Source organism: Mya arenaria, chromosome 15 (assembly GCF_026914265.1).
Source record: "Mya arenaria isolate MELC-2E11 chromosome 15, ASM2691426v1".
Taxonomy (NCBI): domain Eukaryota; kingdom Metazoa; phylum Mollusca; class Bivalvia; order Myida; family Myidae; genus Mya; species Mya arenaria.
Window position 1 is genome coordinate 47,669,187 of NC_069136.1, and position 24,789 is coordinate 47,693,975.

The 24,789-nt window shown below is 35.8% G+C and overlaps 1 protein-coding gene across 4 annotated transcripts; it reads right to left on the reverse strand.

Annotated features, from left to right (window-relative positions):
• Nucleotides 1-240: 240 nt before the first annotated feature.
• On the reverse strand, nt 241-24,766 carry LOC128220048 (arf-GAP domain and FG repeat-containing protein 1-like). 4 transcript variants are annotated; one of them, XM_052928294.1, is made up of 11 exons: nt 24,594-24,766; nt 23,647-23,740; nt 21,621-21,875; nt 16,353-16,545; nt 15,608-15,679; nt 14,558-14,746; nt 13,256-13,435; nt 12,618-12,677; nt 10,488-10,526; nt 4,869-5,512; nt 241-3,318 (listed from the first exon to the last, which is right to left on the reverse strand). In XM_052928294.1, the coding sequence occupies exons 1-11, from the start codon at nt 24,755-24,757 to the stop codon at nt 3,262-3,264; spliced, it is 1,947 nt and encodes a 648-aa protein (XP_052784254.1). In that variant the 5' UTR covers nt 24,758-24,766; the 3' UTR covers nt 241-3,261. The 4 variants fall into 4 exon arrangements, with proteins under 4 accessions (XP_052784254.1, XP_052784255.1, XP_052784258.1 ...); XM_052928296.1 differs by lacking the exon at nt 241-3,318 and adding an exon at nt 4,459-4,500; XM_052928295.1 differs by lacking the exon at nt 10,488-10,526.
• Between the last annotated feature and the right edge of the window lie 23 nt (nt 24,767-24,789).

Sequence of the window (24,789 nt, forward strand, 5' to 3'; positions counted from 1 at the left end):
GCAGGACTACATATTTCCAACAGCCCATAAAGGATTTTAAATTTAAATACTACTCATTTAAGTTTTGTGCAACAACAGTAATAGTTTAAACATTATATATTTTACGACTGTGAAGAAAGTTATGATAACTTATACTAAGTCACTTTGTAACAAAAGTATTGAATCCTCTCTGGGTAACAATTAAAAGTCAAAAGCTACAAGGGCAGGGTCATGGTAGCAGTAAAATATATCAGAAAAATGTACCAACATTTTCAATTTATTTCGACTTAAGAGGCTACAATATACATATCACAAAATAACATCAGCATAACAACCATATGCAAAAATGTACACCATATAACGTTACATGTATGAGAATAAATACAGAAGTAATGGCCTTTAAAATATTTCTGGCCAAAGATATGAAATCTATTTGTTCAAAAAAGTTCAGTGGATTCAAATTTCACACTTTCTTTACATGTTTTTGCAAAAACTAAGCATAAATTCACTATATAATAACAAGTCCTAAAAAATCGACACATTTTAAATAAATTATCATATGCTATTAATAAAATTCTGATTTAAATAATGGCACTAATAAAAACATCAGGCGGTTGGTTAATTCAACAAGAATCCTAGGAGTGATTTTACCAAAAATCCTAGGAGTAATTTCACCTACACTCTTAGGAGTAATTTCACCTAGAATCAAAGGAGATACTTCACCAATAATCTTAGGAGTTATTTCACCAAGAATTGTAGGAGTATTTTCACCTAGAATCCTATGAGTAATTTCACCTAAAATCTTAGAAGTGATTTCCACCAACAATCTTAGGAGTGATTTCACCTAGAATCTTAGGAGTAACTTCACCAAAAATCCTAGGAGTAACTTCATCAAGAATCTTTGGAGTAATTTCATACATATGAGATATTATCAACAGTTCTGCACAAGGCTGAAGAAACTCCTAGGACTCTTAATAAAACGGCCGTTTGTCAACACATTACAAAATTTTGAAATTACCTGCAACAACATAAAACATGAAACAATAAATTTGTTCATGGCAAGCATTATATAAATTAGTATTCACCAATAAATACTGAATTAAACATAACAATACACTGAAAGATCAAATTCAAGCAAAAATAGCCAATTGCAATTATAATGACATAGGCATATACCAATTCTATTGCAATATTTTTAATCAAGTTATTTTTTTGTATGTGCTGCATTCACATTATAAAAGATATTTAACATGTAGACAAATGGGATGTTTTCATGTTTTCAAAAATAATATTATGAAATAATGAGAAATAATTTTTATCTGTTCATACTGAAAATATGTCCAATTTATGCCCAATTGATGACAGATGCAGCGGAAAATAAGAACATTGTACACAAGTTACCAGTGACAATACAAATAAGTAGAGAATAGCAATAACCCAGGATATGGCAAAGCCCCTCAAACCCCAGGACATACTAGGTAAGGTTGATTCCGTGCTATTTTTGGCGCGAAAACAAAACAACCGCACTTACTTCAAGCTATGCCTCTTGTATAACTAAAAAACAGACAAGCGTTTGCCTTCGCTCCGTGGCACTTTTGTTAAGATTTAAAATGAAAATTATGAAGGTTATTTTTGCTTGAATCTGGTCTATTGGAAGCTGTTGAAGTGCTGATATTTTTCTCATGTGCCTGAAACATCGACCATACAATACAAGCACATATTAACAAAAGAGTGTTATTCATGAACTATATGTGGATGCATCACTAAAAATGCATAAAAATGAACTGCTTTTTATCATGTTATGAAATAGGAAATTATGTAATGTCTAATATCATAATACATCTGTTTGGATATCAAAAACTTAATAATGAGAAATTTCGAAAGAAAAATTGTAATATTTCAGTTAATATAAATGAAATAACTGTTACAAATTTTTGATAATTGATTTTATAGATTTTTTTGGCCATTTGGGTTAATAATTAGCACTTAGTGTGTAAATTTACACATGTTCTAGTTGTCTATAAGGACAAATATGGTATAAAGAAATATACCGGTAAATCAACTTTTCTGTAATTGTCAATCCTCGGAAATAATGCCTCAAGTGAAATTACATAATTAAGATATACTGTACATGCAATAATAATGAACATTTTGTGTGCATGTTTATATATTTGATATATAATACCCATGAATTAAATGTTCATGAATTGTTTCACAAATGAGACATGCATAATGTGTAATGTACTTAACAATGTGCTTCGTATTACAACTAAAATATCAAGATATCTGCAATATTTGTGTATGATTATGTTTTAATATAATACTTGTAATAATTTCTGATTGAAATATCTAACATATCATTGTCAATTTCAATGATAAAATAGCCCAACGCAGGGTAACGGGGCTTGGGGCTAAGACCACTATTGAAATTATTTTTGAAGTAATTGGTGTTAATTTCAAAATTCTCCATTTGTGATGCAAATGACCTGGCAAAAAGCTTAACTGTATAATGGCCCGGAGTCAGAAGCTCTCAATCCAGATTTCCGGATGAATCCTGAACTTCAGAACCCCTGTTATGATGTAGTAAGTTACCACCCTAGTGACCCTACCATTATGTTGCACTTGCAGGGAACCAAAGTCAATATTTAAAACTCAACACCATCATGTATCCATCATGCAATCTGATTTTTTGCTCACATTTAACTACTCTGTATAAAGCAAACAAAATATTTTTGTACTTTTTTAAAGAAAAATGTTTAACCTTAAACTTACAAAGGCAATAACAACATGTTAAAATGTTACGAACAAATGTATGGTATGATTATTCCTTTACATAACAATATTTCTAAGAAGTAATAGTATCTATTTTAAAAATAATAGTTGGATCCATCTGTTAAGTCAACAGTAAAATTTCTATTATATTTCTGACGTTGATTTAATAGTTCACAGTTTTGTTATTGTTTTATTTCACTCATGGATGATAGGGCTCCAAATATGGTTCCTGTATTGGCACAGTACCACCTTATTTCAATTATTTGTCACCTGGAACATTACAGGCTCTTTGTTCAATTCTCTCAATTTTTACCATCCTTATTACCTTATTCTTAGCCCGTTTCTCAAACCATGGCGAACGGTAAAAGACACTTGAAATGGCCTTTGTCCATATGTATCTATATCTATCACCAATGCTTACTTAATACAGTAACAGACAAGCAATAAGGTGATTCTCACACTTCCTTATATTTAATCAACAGGTATTCTAAATATTTAAGGTCACTAATATCATAAGAAAGGGTTTGTTGCTCCTGTCTTTGGTGCTGAGTATTGCTGGGCTGTTGACTGAAAATGGAGAAAACATCCATTAAAGACACAGGTAAATGCTTAATGATTTTACATAATGTTAACTGTTATGAAGAAACCCCAATTAAGTACGAAGTTGGGGATTACTTAGCCAAAATGCGCAAAACCAAAGGCACTTTGTTGCTTAATTTTTAACTGTATCAAGTGTTCTTGTTGCTAAAAGTACAAAGCACCATTGTTGGTGTGAGCACCAACAAAGCACTTTTATATTTGATACAGTTGAAAATAAGGCAACAAAGTGCCTTTGGTTTTGCGCATTTTGGCTATGTTATCCCCAACTTTGTTAAACAAAGTTTTGTGGAAGTGAACATCGCTTTTCTAGATTTAATGTGGTTTTCTAACTTCACATAAGACAGTGTTATATGCTTCAGGGGTGCTAACAGCTGATAAGCCCCAATCCTGTAAGACAGTCAGGGATCTGTTTTAGCACAAGGATTAAAACCTAAAGTAGTATAAACTATTAAAGGGGCTGATACCTCTTTTGAAATACTTTCAAGTCATTTATATTCATTTCAAGGTTCTTCCTACTGTTCATGATGCAGATGTCCGAGCAAGAACAATGTTTACCACTGTACATAGTCTGAAGTTCTGTATCCTGATGTCAGGGTGAGTCCCGAGCCCTGATGCTGACCGTACTCAAAGATACCATGAGTTGCAAAATAATTCTTAATTTAATTAATCAGCTTTAGTGTTATTGTCTTGATTTCTTTACTACAATAAAGTATAGTTCAACTATTGATATTTTTACATGGGTTTTATTGAGGACTGAAATGACCATATGATAACTGTGAGATAAAAACTATTTGACCTTAAAAAAATAAGCTGTTTTATATGTTAACTTTTAGTTCAAATATAGACAATTAGTATGCAAAAAACGTATTCGCATATTTTACTAGCAAACATAATACTGTATTACATGTGTGGTCATCAGGTATTTAGATTTACCGTTTGAAGCTAATGGCTACAATGTCACTTGCTTCATGAAGGGTGAAATACCTTAAACATGGGTAAGACTAACGCCTGAAAATGGCAACAATTAACTTGTAAGAGTGAGGATACTTTGTGTACAGAGGAAATGACTAAATGACTGCCAGTGCAATATCAATGTAAGGGATTTAAGGGGCCATCCATTACCGTAACTTTAGTTGTTCACCATTGGTTCTGAATAGACATTGAAACATAATAACATAAAAGCATATTTCAATACGTTTTTTTTTTTTGTTATAATTAGTTAGGCACATGGTTAACTGTTATTAATGTAACAGCCTGTTAGCACTGAGCTAATTAACTTTATCTCTCATAACACACCTTTTCAAGTAAGGCTTATTCACCTTGTAAGGAAAGTGCACTACTGAGTTTAAAAAAATACGTGGTTTAATTTAAATATTTTATTTTCAGAAAAATAATTAACTTTACACAAGTATGCATACATTTATCCTTGATATTACCTCATCTTCACCATTACCATTAACGAGTTTATAAACCTGTTTATTTATCTTCATATGAACATAAATTAACGCACAACCTACCATGAAAGGGTTAGCCTGTGAGGAAGCTGGTGCCTGGCCCCATCCTTGCGTAGCCCCATGTTGGGCCCCAAATCCTGCTCCTGCCATCTGGCTGAAACCCTGCTGCTGGGGTTGAGGAGCCCCAAATCCTTGCTGGGTGGTCCCAAATCCTTGCTGGTGTTGGGGAGCCCCAAAACCCTGGCCGCCAAAACCTCCCTGTCCCTGCGGTGTTTGTCCAAACCCTGCCTGGCCTTGTGGTATTTGTCCGAACCCTGCCTGGCCCTGAGGCTGCTGCCCAAACCCTGCCTGCCCTTGGGGAAAACCCTGACCCCCAAATGCGTGTGTTCCTTGACCTGCAGTGGGAAATCCCCCTGCCCCTGGATGACCTGTCTGAGCCCCAGGGAAACCCCCTGCTGAAGTTGTAGCACCAAATCCCCCATTTTGTGCACCAAACTGCCCAAAGCCTGCGTTGGTTGATGTAGCTGGGGCTCCGAATCCCCCAAATGTTCCTCCAGCCTGCTGAGGGGCTCCAGGGGTCCCAAAATTGCCAAATCCTCCCCCTGCACCTGTCGAAACAGGGCCGGTCACTCCGAATGGGTTGGCTGTTTGTTGTGCACCCTGGGTAGTAAGAGATGTACTGCTTCCTCCTCCAAATGGATTGGCAGCTGCAAATACAGTTACAAAAAATTAAAAATTACAATTAAATGTTCACTCTAGCTCAATGAAGTTGTCAAATTTCCTTCCATTTATTATAATATATGGTTGGGTGTGAATTGTTTTTAGCATAATTTTTCACATAAGCATAATTATAGGAGTTAAGGCGTGTGCTAGAAAATGTGCACTGGTTCAGCTAATTTCACCTTTCAAATAATTCTTTGTGCTAGAAATTTTCTGTTATCACATGAAAATTTGCTTTTTTACAACATATTAATGTTCTTATACAAGGTGTGAACTGTTAAACAGGTAACATCCTAGTTACTCTTTAAGTTAGTTAATTCTATAACATTCTCATACAGTTTCTGTACCATGCAGCTACATAGTACATGACTATTACATATGATTAGATACTGTGAAATCATTGATATTCATAGGCTTCCATTGAAAATTTGTGGTTTTTCAAAAAAGGAAAATTTCATGGGTTCTTAAACTGTTGGATTTCATTATATTTTTTAAAATATTAATCGAAACTGCCATCCTAAATTATTTGCAAATTCATCAAGCACCAATCCGAGCTATGTATCATCTATGTCACACACGTTATGACATGACAATGGGACAATATGTCAATCAGAGCAGATACCCATGTCAATTATCGCTTGACTGGTTTAAAGGTCATAAATAAAGATGCACACACATCAAGGATATAAAATAGTGTGGCCATTAATGTCAAAAAAAATTCAGACTTAGTATAAAGAGTGTTTAATTAAATAATTGATATTAAATATTTCATCAAATAAACAAAATTAAGTAGCGATGCTAAAAGTTTAATATTCAGCACGATTAACATGTGTTGTCAGGATTATTTGGACAATTGAATGAAATATGCATGGACCTCCAAGTCAAGTTTGAGGGCCATGGCTGCAGGCAGTGTAAAGTTATCACACAGACAACCTTCTGCATTAAAGGTCACTGTGACCTTGACCTTGGACCTGATGACCCCTAAAATCAATAGGGGTCATCCTGTGGTCAGGCCCAGCCTCCATGTCAAGTTTGATGACCATAGGTCTGGGCATTGTTGATAAATCACTCGGACAAGCTTTAAAATCCTTTTACCATTTAAGGTCACTGTGACCTTGAACTTTGACCCAATGGCCCCTAAAATCAATAGGGGTCATCCATTGGTCAGGCCCTAATTCCATGTGAAGATTGATGACCATACGTCCAGGAATTAGGAATTGTTGAGTTATCACTCAGACAAGCTTTGGTCTACTGACGGACCGACCGACCTACCGACCGACCGACATGTGCAAAGCAATATACCCCTCTTTTTTGAAGGAGGGCATAACATTGATTTAGGTACTGACAACTTGTATTCCGCTATCATGTATATTTTGTGAAAACATGTTTACCCTTTTACATAGACAGTATGATTTCAGAATTAAAAGTGAAATTTTCATTAGGATCTTGAATTCGTGGATAAGCCAACCCACGAACTCAACGAAAATTAATGTCCCATGAATATTTATGACTTCACAGTAATCGTAATCAGCATTACTTCAAGAAAACATTCAGAAAGATATTGTCAGGAGATCAGTGGTGTATTGTCACAGAGATGTACCCTCATAGAGGTGTATTGTCACAGAGATGTACCCTCACAGAGGTGTATTGTCACAGAGATGGTCACAGAGATGAACCCTCACAGAGGTGCATTGTCACAGAGATGTACCCTCACAGAGATGTACCCTCACAGAGGTGTATTGTCACAGAGATGTACCCTCACAGAGGTGGGTTGTCACAGATATGTACCCTCACAGAGGTGGGTTGTCACAGAGATGTATCCTCACAGAGGTGTATTGTCACAGAGATGTACCCTCATAGAGGTGTATTGTCACAGAGATGTACCCTCACAGAGGTGTATTGTCACAGAGATGAACCCTCACAGAGGTGTATTGTCACAAAGATGTACCCTCACAGAGGTGTATTGTCACAGAGATAAACCCTCACAGAGGTGTATTGTCACAAAGATGTACCCTCACAGAGGTGTATTGTCACAGAGATGAACCCTCACAGAGGTGTATTGTCACAAAGATGTACCCTCACAGAGGTGTATTGTCACAGAGATGAACCCTCACAGAGGTGTTTTGTCACAGAGATGAACCCTCACAGAGGTGTATTGTCACAGAGATGAACCCTCACAGAGGTGTATTGTCACAGAGATGAACCCTCACAGAGGTGTATTGTAACAGAGATGAACACTCACAGAGGTGTATTCTCACAGAGATGAGCCCTCACAGAGATGTATTGTCACAACTCTTATACTAGTGTTTCATCACAAAGGTTGTACCCTCACAAAGATGTGTTCTATCTGAGGTGTGCCCTAACTGAGATGTGACCTCACAGAAGTATGTCCTCACAGAGGTGTGCTTAACTGAGGTATCCTCACTGAGGTGTGCCCTCACAGAGGTGTGCACTATCTGAAGTGTATTGTCTAAGTAATGTGCCCTCACAGAGATGTGCCCTCACAGAGGTGTGTCTTCACCAAGATGTGCCCTTAGAAAGATATGCCCTCACAGAAGTGTGCCCTATCTGAGGTGTATTGTCTAAGTGATATGCCCTCACAGAGGTGCGAGATGTGCACTAACAGAAGTGTGCCCAAACTGAGGTTAGTATCTAAGTGATGTGCCCTCACAGAGTGCCCTAACTAAGGCGTATTGTTGAGGTGTGCCCTTACAGAGGTGTGCCCTCATAGAGGTGTGCTCTCACAGAGATGTGCCCTACAGAGTTGTGTCCTCATAAAGGTGTTCCCTTACTGAGGTCTATCATCTAAGTGATGTGCCCTCACAGAGATATGCCCTCAGAGGTGTGCCCTCACAGAGATATGCCCTCAGAGGTGTACCCTCACAGAGTTGTGTTCTAATAAAGGTGTTTCCTTACTGAGGTTTATTGTCTTAGTGATGTGCCCTCACAGAGATATGCCCTCATAGAGGTGTACCCTCACAGAGTTGTGTCCTCATAAAAGTGTGCCCTTCCTGAGGTGTATTGCGTAAGTGATGTGTCCTCACAGAGGTGTGCCCTAACTGAGGTGTTTTGTCTAACTGAGTATATTGCGTAAGTGATGTGTCTTCACAGAGTTGTGCGCGAACTGAAGTGTTTTGTCTAAATGATGTGCCCTCCCAGAGGTGTGCCCCAACTGAGGTGTGCCCTGACAAAGGTGTACATCACTTAGATAGTACACCTCTGTGAGGGCACACTTCTGTGAGGCAGCAATACTTTTCCCCAATGCTATCTTTGCACCTTACACCACTGATCAGAAGATTTTACAATTTGAATCAGCCAATGAAAAAGCAGATTTCATTATTCCAGATTCACCACTAGAATCAGCAAATCAAATAAAAAAGGCTGATTTCATTATCAGCCAATCAAATCAAAGCAAATATTTCAAAGTCAGCAAATAAACTTAATGATCATTAGTATGAGGCCAAAAATCCTTTCCAATAACAGCATGTATACAGCTGCTAAAACAAACCAAAATCAAAGCTGAAAATGGAAATCAAAATAACGAATAAGCTAACAGGGTATCTTCTAAAAAAATAAAAATAAATCTCCATTTTTTTCTTAATTTTAAACTTGAATATAACATGGTTTAGTATAGATCGTGCGAACAAGGGTCTGCTTTAATATTTCTTCACAAACTATTTGTAATGTGTTCAAACTTGGATACAGATTTCAACTAAAAATACTGTGTATACATTTTACATATATATTATCATAATATCTTAGTATTAACTAAAATGCTGTGCATTTCAACAGAAGTTTGCACATCTTTGACGCAAAATGATGCTTACCCCAGTATTTTTTTGTCATGGAAGAAAAAATAAAAACTTTTTCAAAAACTATATTTAAGAAAAAAAAATCATGGAAAATCACCATATATGTTTTTTAAACAGGTTTTAAGTCTGTTTTATTTTTCCAAATCATAATTACACAATTTATATCAAAACAGAACTACCGTATTAAGCTTAGCTTGATCCTGTTATAAGGGACTTGGTTAAGAAAGTTGGTTAAGAAATTTGAGCCTGCAATAAAATCTTCCTTAACCTAAAATGTTCATATTTTCCCCAAAGAAACCATTATGAGAGAATACTAAATTCATATTTATATTAAGCATCGCAAACATATTCCCGAAAACTAAACAGCATGCGCAGGCGTGACGTGACAGTAAGACAGGCTAGGACCAAATAATTCACTAGTTAAGATATCCACAGTAGAGATAACCTTCTATTTCATCAAGCCATCAGCAATAATGATAAACTTCTGAGCCTGGTTCACTTGTATAATTTTGGTATTATCTGTGTATTACAATTATGCAAAGCAATTGACTGAATTTACATTAGGATAGATAAAACCATTACAGTTTGTCTTAATTTCAACTGCAATTGGATGAGAAACGGTCTATTTTGCTATCTTCCAAGGCCCATAAATGCATGTCTGTACCCCAAAATAAAAAAAATAAAAAATATATAATTGTTTTACACATAAATCATTTATAATTAATACTGAAATGATACAGAGCCATCAGTCATCCCAATTGACACCTTTATACATAAGATACCTCAAATAAAGTCCTGTAAACATCCCCCCCCTCCCCACCCCCTTTTGCCCCCAATAAAAAACACAACTAAATAACAAACATGCGCATGAGATACTGAGTAAGATGAATGACCAATAAATAATTATTTGAAATACATCAACGTGCCATAACAACGTACTTAGTTGGACCTGCAGGAGTAAGGCTATGTTTCTGTTGGAGAATTCAGAATTTCAAATTTCGAAAATTGATTCCTACATTTTCATTCAAAAATCCAACAAAATGGCATAAAAATGAGATAATTATTATTTATCAAATTTTAGCCCCACCCCTTTAGGTAAAAACCAATACCCATCGTAACTATGGCAGTAACAAGTTTTGCGAATGTTTACCGCTGGAAGCGACGAATGGGTTTCCCGGAACTCCGAGTCCTGTCAATGTACAACAACTCTACTGCTACACACAGAACAATTACACACAAATACACTAGAGTATGTCTTTAATGCATCAGTCAATTGTAACGACGGCCCCCCCAGGTCCGGGGGTATACCGGGGATAGCCGGGGAAATGGGCTGTGTTTTATCCTTCCAGGTGGCCCCGCAGTGCCGGGTGACTGCGGTGGTTTTGTCTTCACGCCAAATATAGCGGGAAATTGGCCTTATCTAGGGTCCCTTGGGTGCGGGGGCATTTGGCGGGGTTTTACCAGCAGATCGTCCCCGCTATTCTCCGGACCTTGGGGGGCCGTGGTTACAAATGACTGGTGCATAACACACTTCATTAAACAATAAATTGTATTTTGGGCAAAGCCATAATTTTTCATATAACCTACATGTTGCTGAGCCACCCTGATAGACACTTAACCAATGAAAAGTTGTTAAAAAAGAGCTAAAAAAAACAAAAACAAATTCACATGGACCTTAATTCAAAAGAATTCATTAATTATAAAGGGTTGATTTAATTAAATATTAGCGCAATGTAAACTGATACTGGTCTTTAGACAATAACAATTTTGTCACTCAAAAGTCTCAATTATTACTTAGCACGGGCATATGTGAGGTTATTATATTTTTCAAATGATATGCTAATTTTCTTTACTTAATTGCTATAAAACATTTATGTACGGTTATTTACAATAATTTTACAATAATTTCACTTCTTTGCCCAGTGGGTTCATTTGTACAAACTCTCAATACTTTTTGTGTGTCTTCATTGCACTGAAGTCTGGGATGATAACAGACAGAAACTCACCAACTTTACACAATGTCATGTACGATAGTCTGACATTTACAGCTCTCAATCTTGATTCCAAGATTTACAATAAATCCTTATCTTACCATCAAGTGCATTTTAGTAAAACCACTTTTAATAAAACCTTATAACAACCTGTGCTAGTGAGTGATGTTATTTTGGTGCAGTGCATTTCAGGCCATCTTATCAAAACATGTATCATACGATTGTTTAAATAAAACAAACATTTTAGCATAATGCCAAATCCCCTGGTGGGGGGGAATAATCCCCCGGAATTCCGACCCATCCCCTGGTCCCCAGCCCGGGGATCCATATCCCCTGGAATTTAAAAAAAATCTTTTTTTTTTTTAGAAACTAGCTCCAGGTTGACAGTGGAAAGCATCCATAATATTATGAGTGTAAAATTCCATGAAGGACCATGATAACTTAGGCCAAAAATTATTGTTATTAAAGTGTGTTTCTGTATTTATTCTTATATCATAAATGTAGATATTGCGCTAAATTTCGCCAGTAAAAATCCCCCTGTGTCATATTAAAATCCCCTGGAATTCAGACCAAAATCCCCTGGGAAGCCTCTCAGAAATATGGCATGTATGCAGTAGTTTTAAAATCTTTCTCCAAACTAATGACTTTTTTGGTCACTTCAGGCAAAGTTTATTTGTTTTTGCAAGTAAGACTCATTATGATTTGTGACACTGAACATTTAACTGAATTTCCTGATCCTACAAGACTTTGTCTCACACACATTGATAAGGTGGCCATTTTATATTCACTTACACCATGTTTGGTACTAAAAGCTATCATGACTGACAAACTACAAATTCTGAGTAATACCACTCATTGTTATAGTTTGCATTATTTTCACAAGAATGCTTACAGCCTTTCCAGTAATATATTTAAAATAATGAATGTACTGAGGTGTATTAATGGGTTCACATGTGTATGATAGATACAAAGTTGTTGTTTTTTCCAACCACATAGTTTAAACTAATAATTGACATCGTGAAAGTGTTCTACGGAGTGAGGGACTACCTTACCAACAAGTGTATCATAAGATCCATTTTTAAAATCTAATATCTTCGTTTCAATGACATATATTTTGAAACAGATTGTGGCTTGTTATTACAAACATGATTGTGCAAAATAGTTTTTAATAAGATGAGTGACATTTTTTTAGAATTCAATTGAAATTCAGGATCTTACAATATAATGTCACAGACTTGTTGATAAGACAGCCCGGAGTGGAATTGAGTCAGGGGTGTGTTGTTACTAACCGCTTGTTTGTGCTGTAGATTGAGGCCCACCCCACGATGATGATGTTGTTGTCATACCACCTAAAACAGCGTTGTTGTAATTTAAACTTTTGTAGGGTAATATAGTTCAAATGTAGCTACTTAGATGAACCTACAGAAGAACCAAAACTCTACAGTGATGAAGTTTTGTACATACAGGCATTGAGTTCACAATGACTCAGTCGTTCAACAAAAGATCTGAAAGTTGGCCAAATAAGTCACTTTCTGACATTTGATTTGCTTGTTTAAATTGTCCAATCAAATATAAAACCAAATTTAAGCCCAAATACCATTAATAGGTCATAACATATCCAGAATATTGTCAATGCTAATCCAAATAGAAAACTATTATTGTACTAAACATGTGTGAATGAATGCTGTTGGTTCAGTAGTTGCTATTTCCGAGTTTATAAATAACATTATTATAGCACCCATTATGGCTTGATTCTGCCATGTGTCCCAGCAAGACTTAAAATCTATATAAATGCAAAAAGGAAAATGAGCTTTAAATGACTGCAATTCCCAGTCACATTGTGATTAACCCAAGCTAAATTTAGAAAAATTCCAGCTGGAATGAATTTAACTCAAAATAGTGTATCATGTGACATCAGTAAACCCACCTCCCCAACTCATGCCACTGCTGGAACTGGCTGCAGGCTGGCTGGGTTGGCTGTTCCAGCTCACTCCTCCACCTGTGCTGGTACTGCTGGTACTATCACCTCCCCAGTTTAAACCACCGGAACCACTAGCTGGGCTGCTCCAGTTTACTCCACCACCAGAGCTTAAAGATGAGCCCCAACCTGAAATGTTTCAGCTCAGGATTTATTCTTATTTTTTATGTGTTCATGCAATATAAAAACTTGGATGGGATTTTTCATATCCATGAAGCGGGCTACAATATTTGCAAAACTGTGGCCGAGCCTTACTGCATGTACACACAAAATCTGTATTTACATTTTTCCCTTTGATTACTTTTTTTTTACGGTTTTAAAGGTTTAAATATAATAATAATTTTCGGGTTTATCCACAAAAACATCTACATTTTTTATTCATGTTTTACATAAGCAGGACCCTGGTGAGTGAGTGTGCAACAGACGTCATGAAAAGTCGATTGGTTCATGCAAAATGAACACAATGTTTTATTGTACAGAAAATCAAGTGCGATGAAAATTTATCAATTAATAATTAATCCACCTAACAAAAGATTCAATCAAGTTTATTTATACCTTTTCTTTTGGTATTTACCAATCATTAAGAATTATAACCTTCTCAGAAATCACTGACTCATATTCTGTCAGTTGTTACAACATATGTTAATTTGTTCAGTACTACAGGTATGTTTTTACAGTTTAAAACCAGGAGCATCAATAGTGTACCCATTGAAGCTAGAAAGTAATTGACCAGAAACAAAAGTTGTTTTGTTTCAATCTTAAAATTATTGGTTTGTCTTTTATGCTTCAAGTTGACCCTGTGCCTACATAGCTTCACTGGCAACACAAAATGTGCTTAAAGGTTTAGAATTTCAAGTCAAATTATTGAAAATCACTTGTTTTCAGTGAAAGAGACGTATATACAAAAAGGACATGCCTTAAAATATAAAACAAAACATTTTAATTTATATTGTGAAGAAATTTCTGACAGATTTTGTCTCTTCTTCAAAAACATTCTAAAGAGGACCCAACCTCCGAAAGCCAAAATACATTCAAAGTAAGAAAATGTTTGTTTCAGTCTGATTATTCATTGACCGAAATGCTTCATGCTAAACTTTCAATGCCCCAAACACTGGCTTAAGCATTATTCCATTTTCAAAAATAACCAAGTCATTTCGAATCATGCTAGGAATGATGTTCCCTTTCAAAATTGTGTAGAAATTTCAGGACATAAATGCCCATTTAATTATTTGATTATTCATGAGAACCCACCGGAAGAACTTGTACTCTCCGCCGTGGAAGCCACGCTAAAGAGGTCTGAGAGATTTGAGTATTTGTCCCCACCCAGGGGCGCAGCTGGGGCAGGTTGACCAGCTGGCTGGGAGCTCGAGGCTGCTGGGGGAAACCCATTAAAGGCCGGCTGGGATGTCTGCGGGGTGTTGCCGAATGGCTGAAGGGGGGCTGAAATGCAAGAGGAAAATTTTGCTCCTAAAAATTGCAAAAAATAATATCATAACAGTTAAAAAAGATACTTGAGTCAGCATTAATATCCTTCCATCAAATAATAAAAACAACTTGCGTTATGACATTAAACCAAAGAGAATATGACTTGTTGTTGCCAATGCTCATTCCTTTTCTCCGTTGGCCAAGGGGCATGACTTGACTTACATGTACTACACATGTGTATTGTCATTGTTGAGCATGTGTAGCAAGTTTCATTTCATTATCTTGAACAGTTCATTTGGTATGACCAATAGAAAGTTCCTGTGAGCCAACAACAAGCTAAATGATTACATAATAATAACATAGTAATAAAAGACATTTTTCTCTGAAAAACGGACAAGACTAAAATACATATCAGCATAAATTTGCTTTTGAAACCAACCAATAATTTTGAGATGAGGATAACACTGTTCCAAATATCGACTCATTAACAAAAGATAAATCTAACCAAGGGACACCGACCATTATGAGACATTGTCGGACACCCCAGTTCTTGAATCAACATAAAAAGCATTATTAAGTACAGTGGGAAAATTAACTGACAATATTTAGTTTTCATAAATATGAATAAGATAGGGGAGAAAACTCTTCCAATAAAAATTACATATTACAATTTAATACTCTTCAAAAGATTAACCATGTCATTGTTACAAAATATAGCAAATGTTATTTCATTACCAGTAACCTAGATTTCAAACAGGATCCCATTCAGCACAAATGAAACTGCCAGATTATTTATACAGGATTACATGGTGTACCTAGAGAAACATCCCACGGTACTGGATGAAGTAGAAGGTATCTCACGATAGGAGTACTTACTGCTCTGTGAGAAAGCTGCTGGTTGGGAGCTACTGGTGTTGCCAAAGTTACCAAAGTCTGCAAACCCTCCACCTTAAAGGTAATGATACACGGTTAAATATTGCCTAATCATGGTGGGTCAAGAAAGTCTGCATTACAACCATTTAGGTGTGAGGTATATTGGCTTGTGTCACAACAATTATCACAACAACGAAAATGGTTTACTCCATACGCTTGAAAGCTTTTTTCCGGGGTTCTAACAGCTGTAAATTGTCATTCTTGAAGAAAAGTCAGAAGTCCATTTGAGTATGAGGGATTCATGAAACTCTTTCAAAGGTTCATATAAATTTCATTTCAAGGTACTGTTTGTACTGTTTATCATTCAAAGGTCCCAGTAAAATAATATATATTCTAACAGATGTTCAACAGTCTGCAGGTTAAAGCTTTCAATCCTGAACTTTAGAACCACTGTTTTCATTATTTTAGACAAAGTTTTTCATAAAAATCTAGTATAGACACTCTTTTCTCATAAACAATCTGTTACATTCTTACTCTATACCTTAAGAGGTATTGCTGTGCACACAGGTGTTCTCTTGTTCCATCCCTTACCTGCTGGTGTCTGTATCAGCATAATGGAGCTACTGAAGGAATCATTCCCCATTTCACCCAGTAGGCTGCCATCAATCAAGTTGAGGTTGATATTTCATAGCCAAAGAACCCACAGTTCACGACAACTACTTACTCTGGCCTGTGCTATCAAACTTACCTGCGGGAGTCTGTGAGGGTGTGCTAGAGCTACTGAATGGGTCACTCCCAATATCGCCCAATAAATCACCCATGGCTGAGGAGCCTGCAGATCGAGATGACTGGACACTCAGACCACCTGGGCTCTGGGGGGTGGAGCTAATTGGTGGGGGTGTGGCAGATATTGTAGCCCTGGGATGGACTGGTGCCTTTGCCTAGAAACAGAAACAGTTTCGCCAAATGAAGATATAAACTTAAACATATAGCTAAAATTACACTTGGGTCACATAATGTATAAAAGTGAGTCTTCGTTAAATACCATCGCAAATGTATACCTAAGTAGTCTTAGTGGTAAACATTTCTCATCTGCAATTGTTAATTCAACAAAACTTTTGTTAATTCAACAAAACTCTATTCCATATTGATTATTCCATTAGCCTTATGCTCATAATAATGTAACTATTCTAGTTTAATTCCAACAAAACAGATCAAATTTAATGAACTTTGAAGTAACTTACAACAATTAACATTATCACAACTGTGTAAATTCAAGAACAAATTATGTAAAACATTTATACCAAACTTCTTAACACACTTTACCGAATACTGGTACATGTTATAATGGTTTTGATTATTCCAGTTTTTCTGTAAAACAGACAAATGTGCATTGGTAGGGGAGTGCAAAACTTCCAACATGTTTGGTCAATTATGTGTAAGGGGCATTTTAGAAACATACGAGGGGTGATCCAAAATATAATACACTTTTAACATATTTTCTAAATTTTCCATCCAAATTATTTAAAAATTCATGAATATCTTATTTAAAGAGTTCTGCATAGAACATATGAATTTAAGGTCTGTATGTTGAATGCGTTCTGAAAAATTACAGGTATTAAAATATCAGGAACACATGGTCGGTGCTTCGACTAAAATTTATATTTACATACAGCTTGTGTATCTGTCGTAATATAATATTTATCTATGTGTATCGATGCCAGATTACGTCCCATATTACTTTGATGTCATATCAATCAAGGTTGATAGGGGAAAAATAGCTTATTCATGAATGGAGCTAAATTGCTGCACTTGCTAACTCTCAATGCTCCTCGAAATATAATGGTAAATTTATAACATAAAAATTCTTGACACCCAGATACAAATTTGTGTTCCCTTTTCAACATTATTAGCACCCCATCACTTTTAGCAGCACTCTTTCCATATCTAAAACCTAATACCTGTATATGAATATATCACTTAAGCTTACATTATAAACATCTGCCTGTCTTTTATTAAGGTATTGCATTAGTTCCACGGACATGGTGAACTGTTGAAGTGTCCATTCACAACATAAATTTGTAGAAAGTTAGAAGTTATTTGATGTTTTATATCACTTTAGAAAAGTTTTTTACTGATGTTTGATTTATTCCAATAATTGTCATCCAACCAGTTTTCTGATCACGGGCTCCATCAATTAATGTTACTGGCAACAACTGATTCTTATTCCCGTCTCTCAATAACACAATTACGCTGTCACACAAATGAAAATTATTTGTCACAATTGTAAATTTATTACACTATTGCTGTATGCTTTCAAGTATTGAAAATAATATGAACTTTAAACATTTAAATACAAATAGGAAATGAGTTATAAACCAGTGATGTTTAATCACAACATGGTACAGATATGCCGTACAATGCTCAGAAGGACCTGTGTTATCTCACAATCGACTCAATTAAAGTTACCTGATAATGCAACAATCACATTGAGATAACACTCAAATGGGGAAATGAACTCAATCACCTACAATATCACGTAAGGACTTGTTTTACATTAGCATTTCTTGGAACTATTTAGAGCTTGCATTGTTTACGTCTAGGTGATGGGGGGTGAGGGGGGGTGCTATTAGAAATGCTACATGTATTTCATGGTGTATTTCCAGTTGAAAGCTGCTGTAACTCAAACAGTTTTGAATGCTCTTGCATTACATTTGGATCAAATTTCTTTTGTGTCAAATTATTAAAGTATTTCTAATGTCTGTACATTTAACTTCTGTGCAAAAAAAATTGAATGCTCTTGCATTAAATTTGGATTAAATTTCTTTTTTGTCAAATTAATATATTATTTCTTATGCCTGTACAATTAACTTTTGTGCAAAGAAATGAAATATGACAACATTTCAGTAGGCATGTCAGTACATGGTCTCCAATTTAATTAGTACATCAAAGTCCAAAACCATTTCTAATAGCTCTTTAAGTACAGCATGTCTCGACCACATTGCAAAGATTATGTGTACATCCTGTCACATAAATTGACTTTTTTTTCTTAATGTAAACTGTTTGTTCATTATCAAATGTGGCACGTTGAACACTTCACGGCTCATACAATACTTAACCTATCATTCAATTACACAGTAAAGATAACCTCTATATTTCAGTATCAGCCACTGGCTGATACTAATGAGGATATAGGGGTGTTTATATGTTTACAATTTGAGGAGCTTGACAATGGTCACCACCATTTAACTATTTCAAATATGACAATCATCACACCAGTACACCAGTAAACTATTTCAAATATGACAATCATCACACCAGTAGCTGTACTTTTGTAAGAATGACCTACTAAAATTAATAATGTAATCATAAGACAAATGAATACATGTACAAGATTAACTTGTTGTGAAAATCATAGTCACTAGAAGTTGGCGTAAAGCTGTTGTTATCTCTCAAATTATCATAAGAAAAGGGAAACAATTCTAAGGAGATTATAAAGCAGAATTAAGCTTATATGGTTCATGTATTGACATTGGATACCCAGTAGGGTGTAGGGGGAATAATGCAAAATACTCATCCCCGCTTATTTGAGTAAAATTAAAAATTGTTTCATTGCTGTACTAATTCTATTAAATTTATGTAAGGCATAATTTATGAGTCCAGATGAGTATTTCAATCATGGGTAATATGTGAAATATCCTGTAATATTCTTTTCAAAGGTTATCATATGGAGTGTTCAAAGGTGTGCATGACTTATGAAAGGATCCTTATATAGTACATACAAGCCCATATAATACACTATGGGTCAGGTGATAAAATAGTGTGAATATGGCCTATATTTGTATGCAAGTGCAGAGAAGCTGCAGGGTTTCTGTAGGGTTGTTTATTCACCTCTTGGGCAATAGGTCTTCCGAACATATCACCGACCACTCCAGCTGGATTTGCACCTGCATTAGCATGCTGGTTTGTGGACTGACCAATTCCAAACAGGTCACCTGCTTTGTGAGTGGTGCTTATTGAACTTTTAGTGGTCAATGAGCTTCCAAATATGTCATCTGTCCCCTGATTGGCTGGCTGGCTTCCAATGTCTCCAGTGCTCAGATTGGCTGACTGACCACCAAAGATGTCACCAGCTGGATGGCTTGCAAATATATCTCCAGGATTCTTGATGGTTGACTGGTTTGCAAACATATCCGTGGTGCACCGATTGGCTGACTGACTTGCAAACAAGTCGCCTGTGCTCTGATTTGCTGACTGGATTCCAAACATGTCTCCTGTACTCTGATTGGCTACTTGGCTTCCAAACATGTCTCCTGTACTCTGACTGGCTACTTGGCTTCCAAACATGTCGCCTGTGCTTTGATTTGCTGCCTGGATTCCAAACATGTCTCCTGTACTCTGATTGGCTTCTTGGCTTCCAAACATGTCTCCTGTACTCTGACTGGCTGATTGGTCTCCAAATGGGTTAAATGAGGCCTGATTGGCTGGCAAGTCCTGTGTGCTATCCCCTGTTGGCTCATTACCAAAAAGCATCTCTCCTGTCACCTGACTATTCGCAGTTTGCAGTCCTTCCTTTAATTGCATTTCATAAAAAAGAACAATTTTTATTTTTTTCTTAAAAATATCATTTCTTTGTGTATTTAATTCATCCATGCTATGATTTTATTAGTCCAAATAAGTTTGTTGTTGTTTTTAGTGATATACCTTTTAAATACTTTGATGAATATAATAATACAGATTAACATTCCCCTCCTTAATCAACTAGTTTTTGGACATTTAATCCACAATAGTGTGTACACTACACACAGGAATATATGAACAAAAAATTGACATGCAAATTTCATCCAAGAAATCATACCACATGTTCATACTAATCTTTTAGTCATACATGTGTGTAACTCATCTATGTTGTTGTTTTACTAGGATTATCTTAATATGTCAGCTGGATATCATTAACAATTGAACATTTCTAAAAATTTTATGAATGTATCAGTTTTAACTTTTTTTTCTCAAAATATGATACACTGAATGTTTTTTATATCTCCCAGTTGGCCGTTTGTTTCTACTAGCATGAATAGATTAGTTAAGGAGAATTCTTTCTTTGAGTCAACAGTTTTAATATGCAATTATTACAAACAGCCATTTTCAACGTGATATGCATTCTTAATAGTTTCATGAAAGCAAAAACAACTTTAGAGCAACCACAGCAGTGATGACTACCCCCATATGCCGCCTTGACACTAGATATTATAACTTGCTTATCATTTATGGTAAAATATATGAAAATAGTTATTGTAAAATCTACATCTTTTAAACACAATGAATGCCATCAATTTTTAACAGTGGGTCAAGGAGCATAGCCTAAACAATTGATCTTGCCATACATTATGCCTATTGTTAAACTTAAAACTATTTCAACTTCAATATCAGCAGGGCTTTTTCTGCCCATTTTGGGAAAAAGACTTTTGACATTTTGGGAAAACTTGCATCAAGAAATATGCCGAAATTGGGAATTTTACAGATAAAAGAACAAGCTTTCCAGTCTCCTGCGAATGAGAAAATTATCAGATATTAGTTTCTTTTCTCTTTTAAAAGTCTTGAAAAGGCTGAAATATCAATTGCAATAAATCATGACAGATAATATTTCATACTGATCTCTGAATGTGATGAAAATCAATGATTTCTTAATTCAATTACCCCCAAAACTTTACATCACATAATTTATTATGATGTTGAATGAACCAGTACAGGTAAAAGTAATTCCTAAAAAATATTTATTTATTTTTTACTTTTAATTGGGATTTTTTTCTGAATATTGGGAAAAATATCATATAATTTGCTTTGGGAATGGGTTTGATAGTCGGACCCGTTGGCACTTAAGAAAAAGCCCTGTATCAACAACATGAAGTTTTTTTCACAATGACAAAAACATCACCGAATCAATGCCAATACCTCAATCTTTTTCCTTAGAAAAAACAGACATGGACAAAAATTTTTATCTCCAATCCATACACACCTGTTGAGTCCCGACTACTAATTTTGGTGCTCCATTGCCTAGAAGAGACTTCAATGGCCTTGTACCAGGGGTTTTAGGTATGGCAGACTCGTTCATTTGCCTAGCCTCTTCCTTCATGCTCTCCGTAGGAGCGACATAGTAACGCTTCCGCTCGTATTTCTGTGACATGAAGTCCTTGACTTTTGATTCATCTCTGGATTCTGACTGGCTTCCTAGTCTATTGTCATACAGTCCTAGCCATACCTTTCTGCAGTACTGAAAAATAATAAGAAATTTATTATAATAAATTATGTCCATGCTGCCATTGAACCAGACTCACTGACTGTGGGCAGTGGACATCAATTTATTTAGCTACTCTGCTTGTTCTTTTAGTATACGCCTTCAATTACGATAAAATAGCCACAACAAAACTTGCTGTGTCAGTAGACAAAAATAATTTCCACCCATATATGTACATATTGTATTATTTATTAGGAGGTCTTTCAGGGTTGTAGAAATGGCCCGGGAGCCGGTAAAATCACCCGGTAACTTAAGCATCTTCACCCGGCTAATTTTCTCGCATCAATGAAAATAAAATCTGTTAAATTTTGTCATTTTAATATGTTTACATCTGTTTAAAACCCCAATTGTTTGAGTTGTTAATATCGGTTTCCCTGTGTTCCGCATACAATACAGCATTAGCTTGATACGTGAGGTCATATGTCGCATCCCCCTCTGGGATGTTTTGAAGTTCATGATTTGCGATGCAATGGAGGGTGAAAAAACAAAAACAGAAAAATCTTGACAGTGTTTTTGCAGCCACAGAAAAGGCGTAGTAAGTATGCAACAAGGACATGTCTGGCCTTCTGCTAGTCCTATGAACATTTACCCTACAGTCCTGTTACCTGGGTTTACACAAAATGAAAGAAGATTGTGGTGAAGTCAATGCTAAAAATAATCCATTCTTTTGATGAATTTTACGTTGGGTGAAAATTTGTACGCTTTAGAGGTCACAAAGTGTCCAGATCTTTTCTTTTGGTTGTCGAAGAAAAAACTGGAATCAGTTAGCTACACGTAAAATATTGTATAAAGTTTTTTCAAAGGCAGTAGTTCAGAATGAATCAGTGGCTGAAAGTATCATTGGTAGAGAAGAAATTAAAAGTATTATTAGGAGAGAATTGCTAGCAAATGACATGTGGTCTGGAATACAATACTGCACCTGAATATATGACAGTGATTAGGTTCAGAGGTTAGCCCTCACTGGAGGGTATTACTCAGATTCAATATTATATTCAAGTACATTTTTGTTAAAGATGCACTATTTCTCAAAAATAAGATTTAACACATTTTATACAATTGTTTTAATATACCAAAAAGATGAACAAATGTCGAAAACAATAGATCTTATGGAGGATACCGAGTTTAATTTGTAAGAAATGCGCAGAAAACACGGTATTGCTACCTTATGAGACCATAGTAGATCGCAGTAAATCTTTTAGCATCTTTTAGCATTTACCAATCATTTAATTTTATTTTTTTTGCGTTTTCAGCTATTAAATACACGGTTATAATATTGTTATTAGTAATTAATATTTTCCATAAGAGCATTATTAAGTCAGTATTTGACGGTGTATCACTCAAAATTTATGTTTGTTTTACATGTGTATGTATTAATTTTGAATAAGAGTGTCACTTGAAGGTTCACTTGCACAAACTTTATCATTATAATTAATGTACATGACTAATGTGTTTCTGAATGAAAATAAACCTGAAAACATGCATCAGAAGACTACATTTTTGTGTTTGAAAGAGGCTTCAATTTATCCCACAAGGGGCGTTACCCCCTTGACCCTAGCTGGGGGAGGACACACATACCCCCCCCCACCAGCCTACTTACGGGATTTGCCCTGCTACTCAAATTAATTTCTACACCCCTGGTCTTTATGAAAATTAATGTATACGTAGCTGTGATGAGCTCAAACATTTAATTTCAATAAAGACCAGGTCACCTCCAAATAGTTCCCAATATTGTTCATATAAATCTTACTTCATTTCCATGTGTTTTAAGAAACTCCATTTCGTCTGGTGTAAAACTGGCCATTGAAATTGACTTGACCCTGTGTGGGGGGTTTAAGCCTCGTCTGAAATGTCACATTCACACAGACATATTTATACATAATCGTTACATGCTGGTTATAGAATTCAGATACTGCTGCCTCATCTGAAATGCAAAATTAACATATTTAAATGCTCATTAGTGGCTATTTGATGTAATCAAAGGTTTAATCAACCATGATTGACCATCAGGCTTTTTGGACCGTGGCATATTCAGTTGAAACCTCTATTTTAACTGTGGACTGTCATTTTGAAATCTATTAATGAAAACTTGTCAACAAATTTTAAAAAACATACTATATACTAACAGTAACCCACAACAAGCTGTGCAAACTTATGCTCCTATTGTCATATCAATATATGTGGGTCCACGCAAGTGCCATTCAAAGAACTGCTTGTTATGTGAAGAGTCTTTTAAGTTTATTAGGTGTATCAAGGTCTGCCCTAATATTGGCTTTACCCCGCTGTGACGACATCGTGTTTTAGATTGTGACAGCAATACAGTCAAATCCAGACATTGAAAGATTTGAAGAAACAGAGTGAGATACAAGTGATCTGGGTGCGATACCCTAGCTCTTTGAGAAGAGATGTATTTGTTCTTTAGTGTACTGGTTGTAAAATGCCAATACATGGGATACAACTTTCCTGGGTTGAACCAGTATTGAGTGCACCATGTACTACCCTTTAAATGCCGAGCGCTAGACAGATGTACCATGTACCTTGTTTTAACATATGTTTTGGTTTGACGCGGGCGGGTTTTCAACCCTACACCTCCACGCCCGAAGCGAACGCTTTTCCACTAAGCAATCGTAGACTGTCATTGCGAATAGATATAAATCAAAACTTGTCAACAAATTTTGAACGACAGACTATACTCACAGTAGCCCACTACAAGCTGTGCAAACATATGCTCCTATTGTCATATTAATATATGTAGGTCCACGTTGGTGGCAGTCAAAGCACTGCTTGTTATGTGGAAGAGCCACCATTTCTCTGAGGTTTTTAAGGTGTTTTTCATCTTGTTTTTTCTTATTGGACGCCATTTTGGTACACCGCCGGAAATTACGTAAATGAA

Excerpts from the sequence above, each read along its gene's own strand:
- LOC128220048 (XM_052928294.1), bottom strand. The coding sequence starts at position 24,757 with ATGGCGTCCAATAAGAAAAAACAAGATGAAAAACACCTTAAAAACCTC. Across the intron at positions 21,876-23,646 it reads TTAAAACACATGGAAATGAA|TACTGCAGAAAGGTATGGCT; the intron begins GTAAGATTTATA and ends ATTATTTTTCAG. Across the intron at positions 12,678-13,255 it reads CAGTGGCATGAGTTGGGGAG|GTGGTATGACAACAACATCA; the intron begins GTGGGTTTACTG and ends ACGCTGTTTTAG.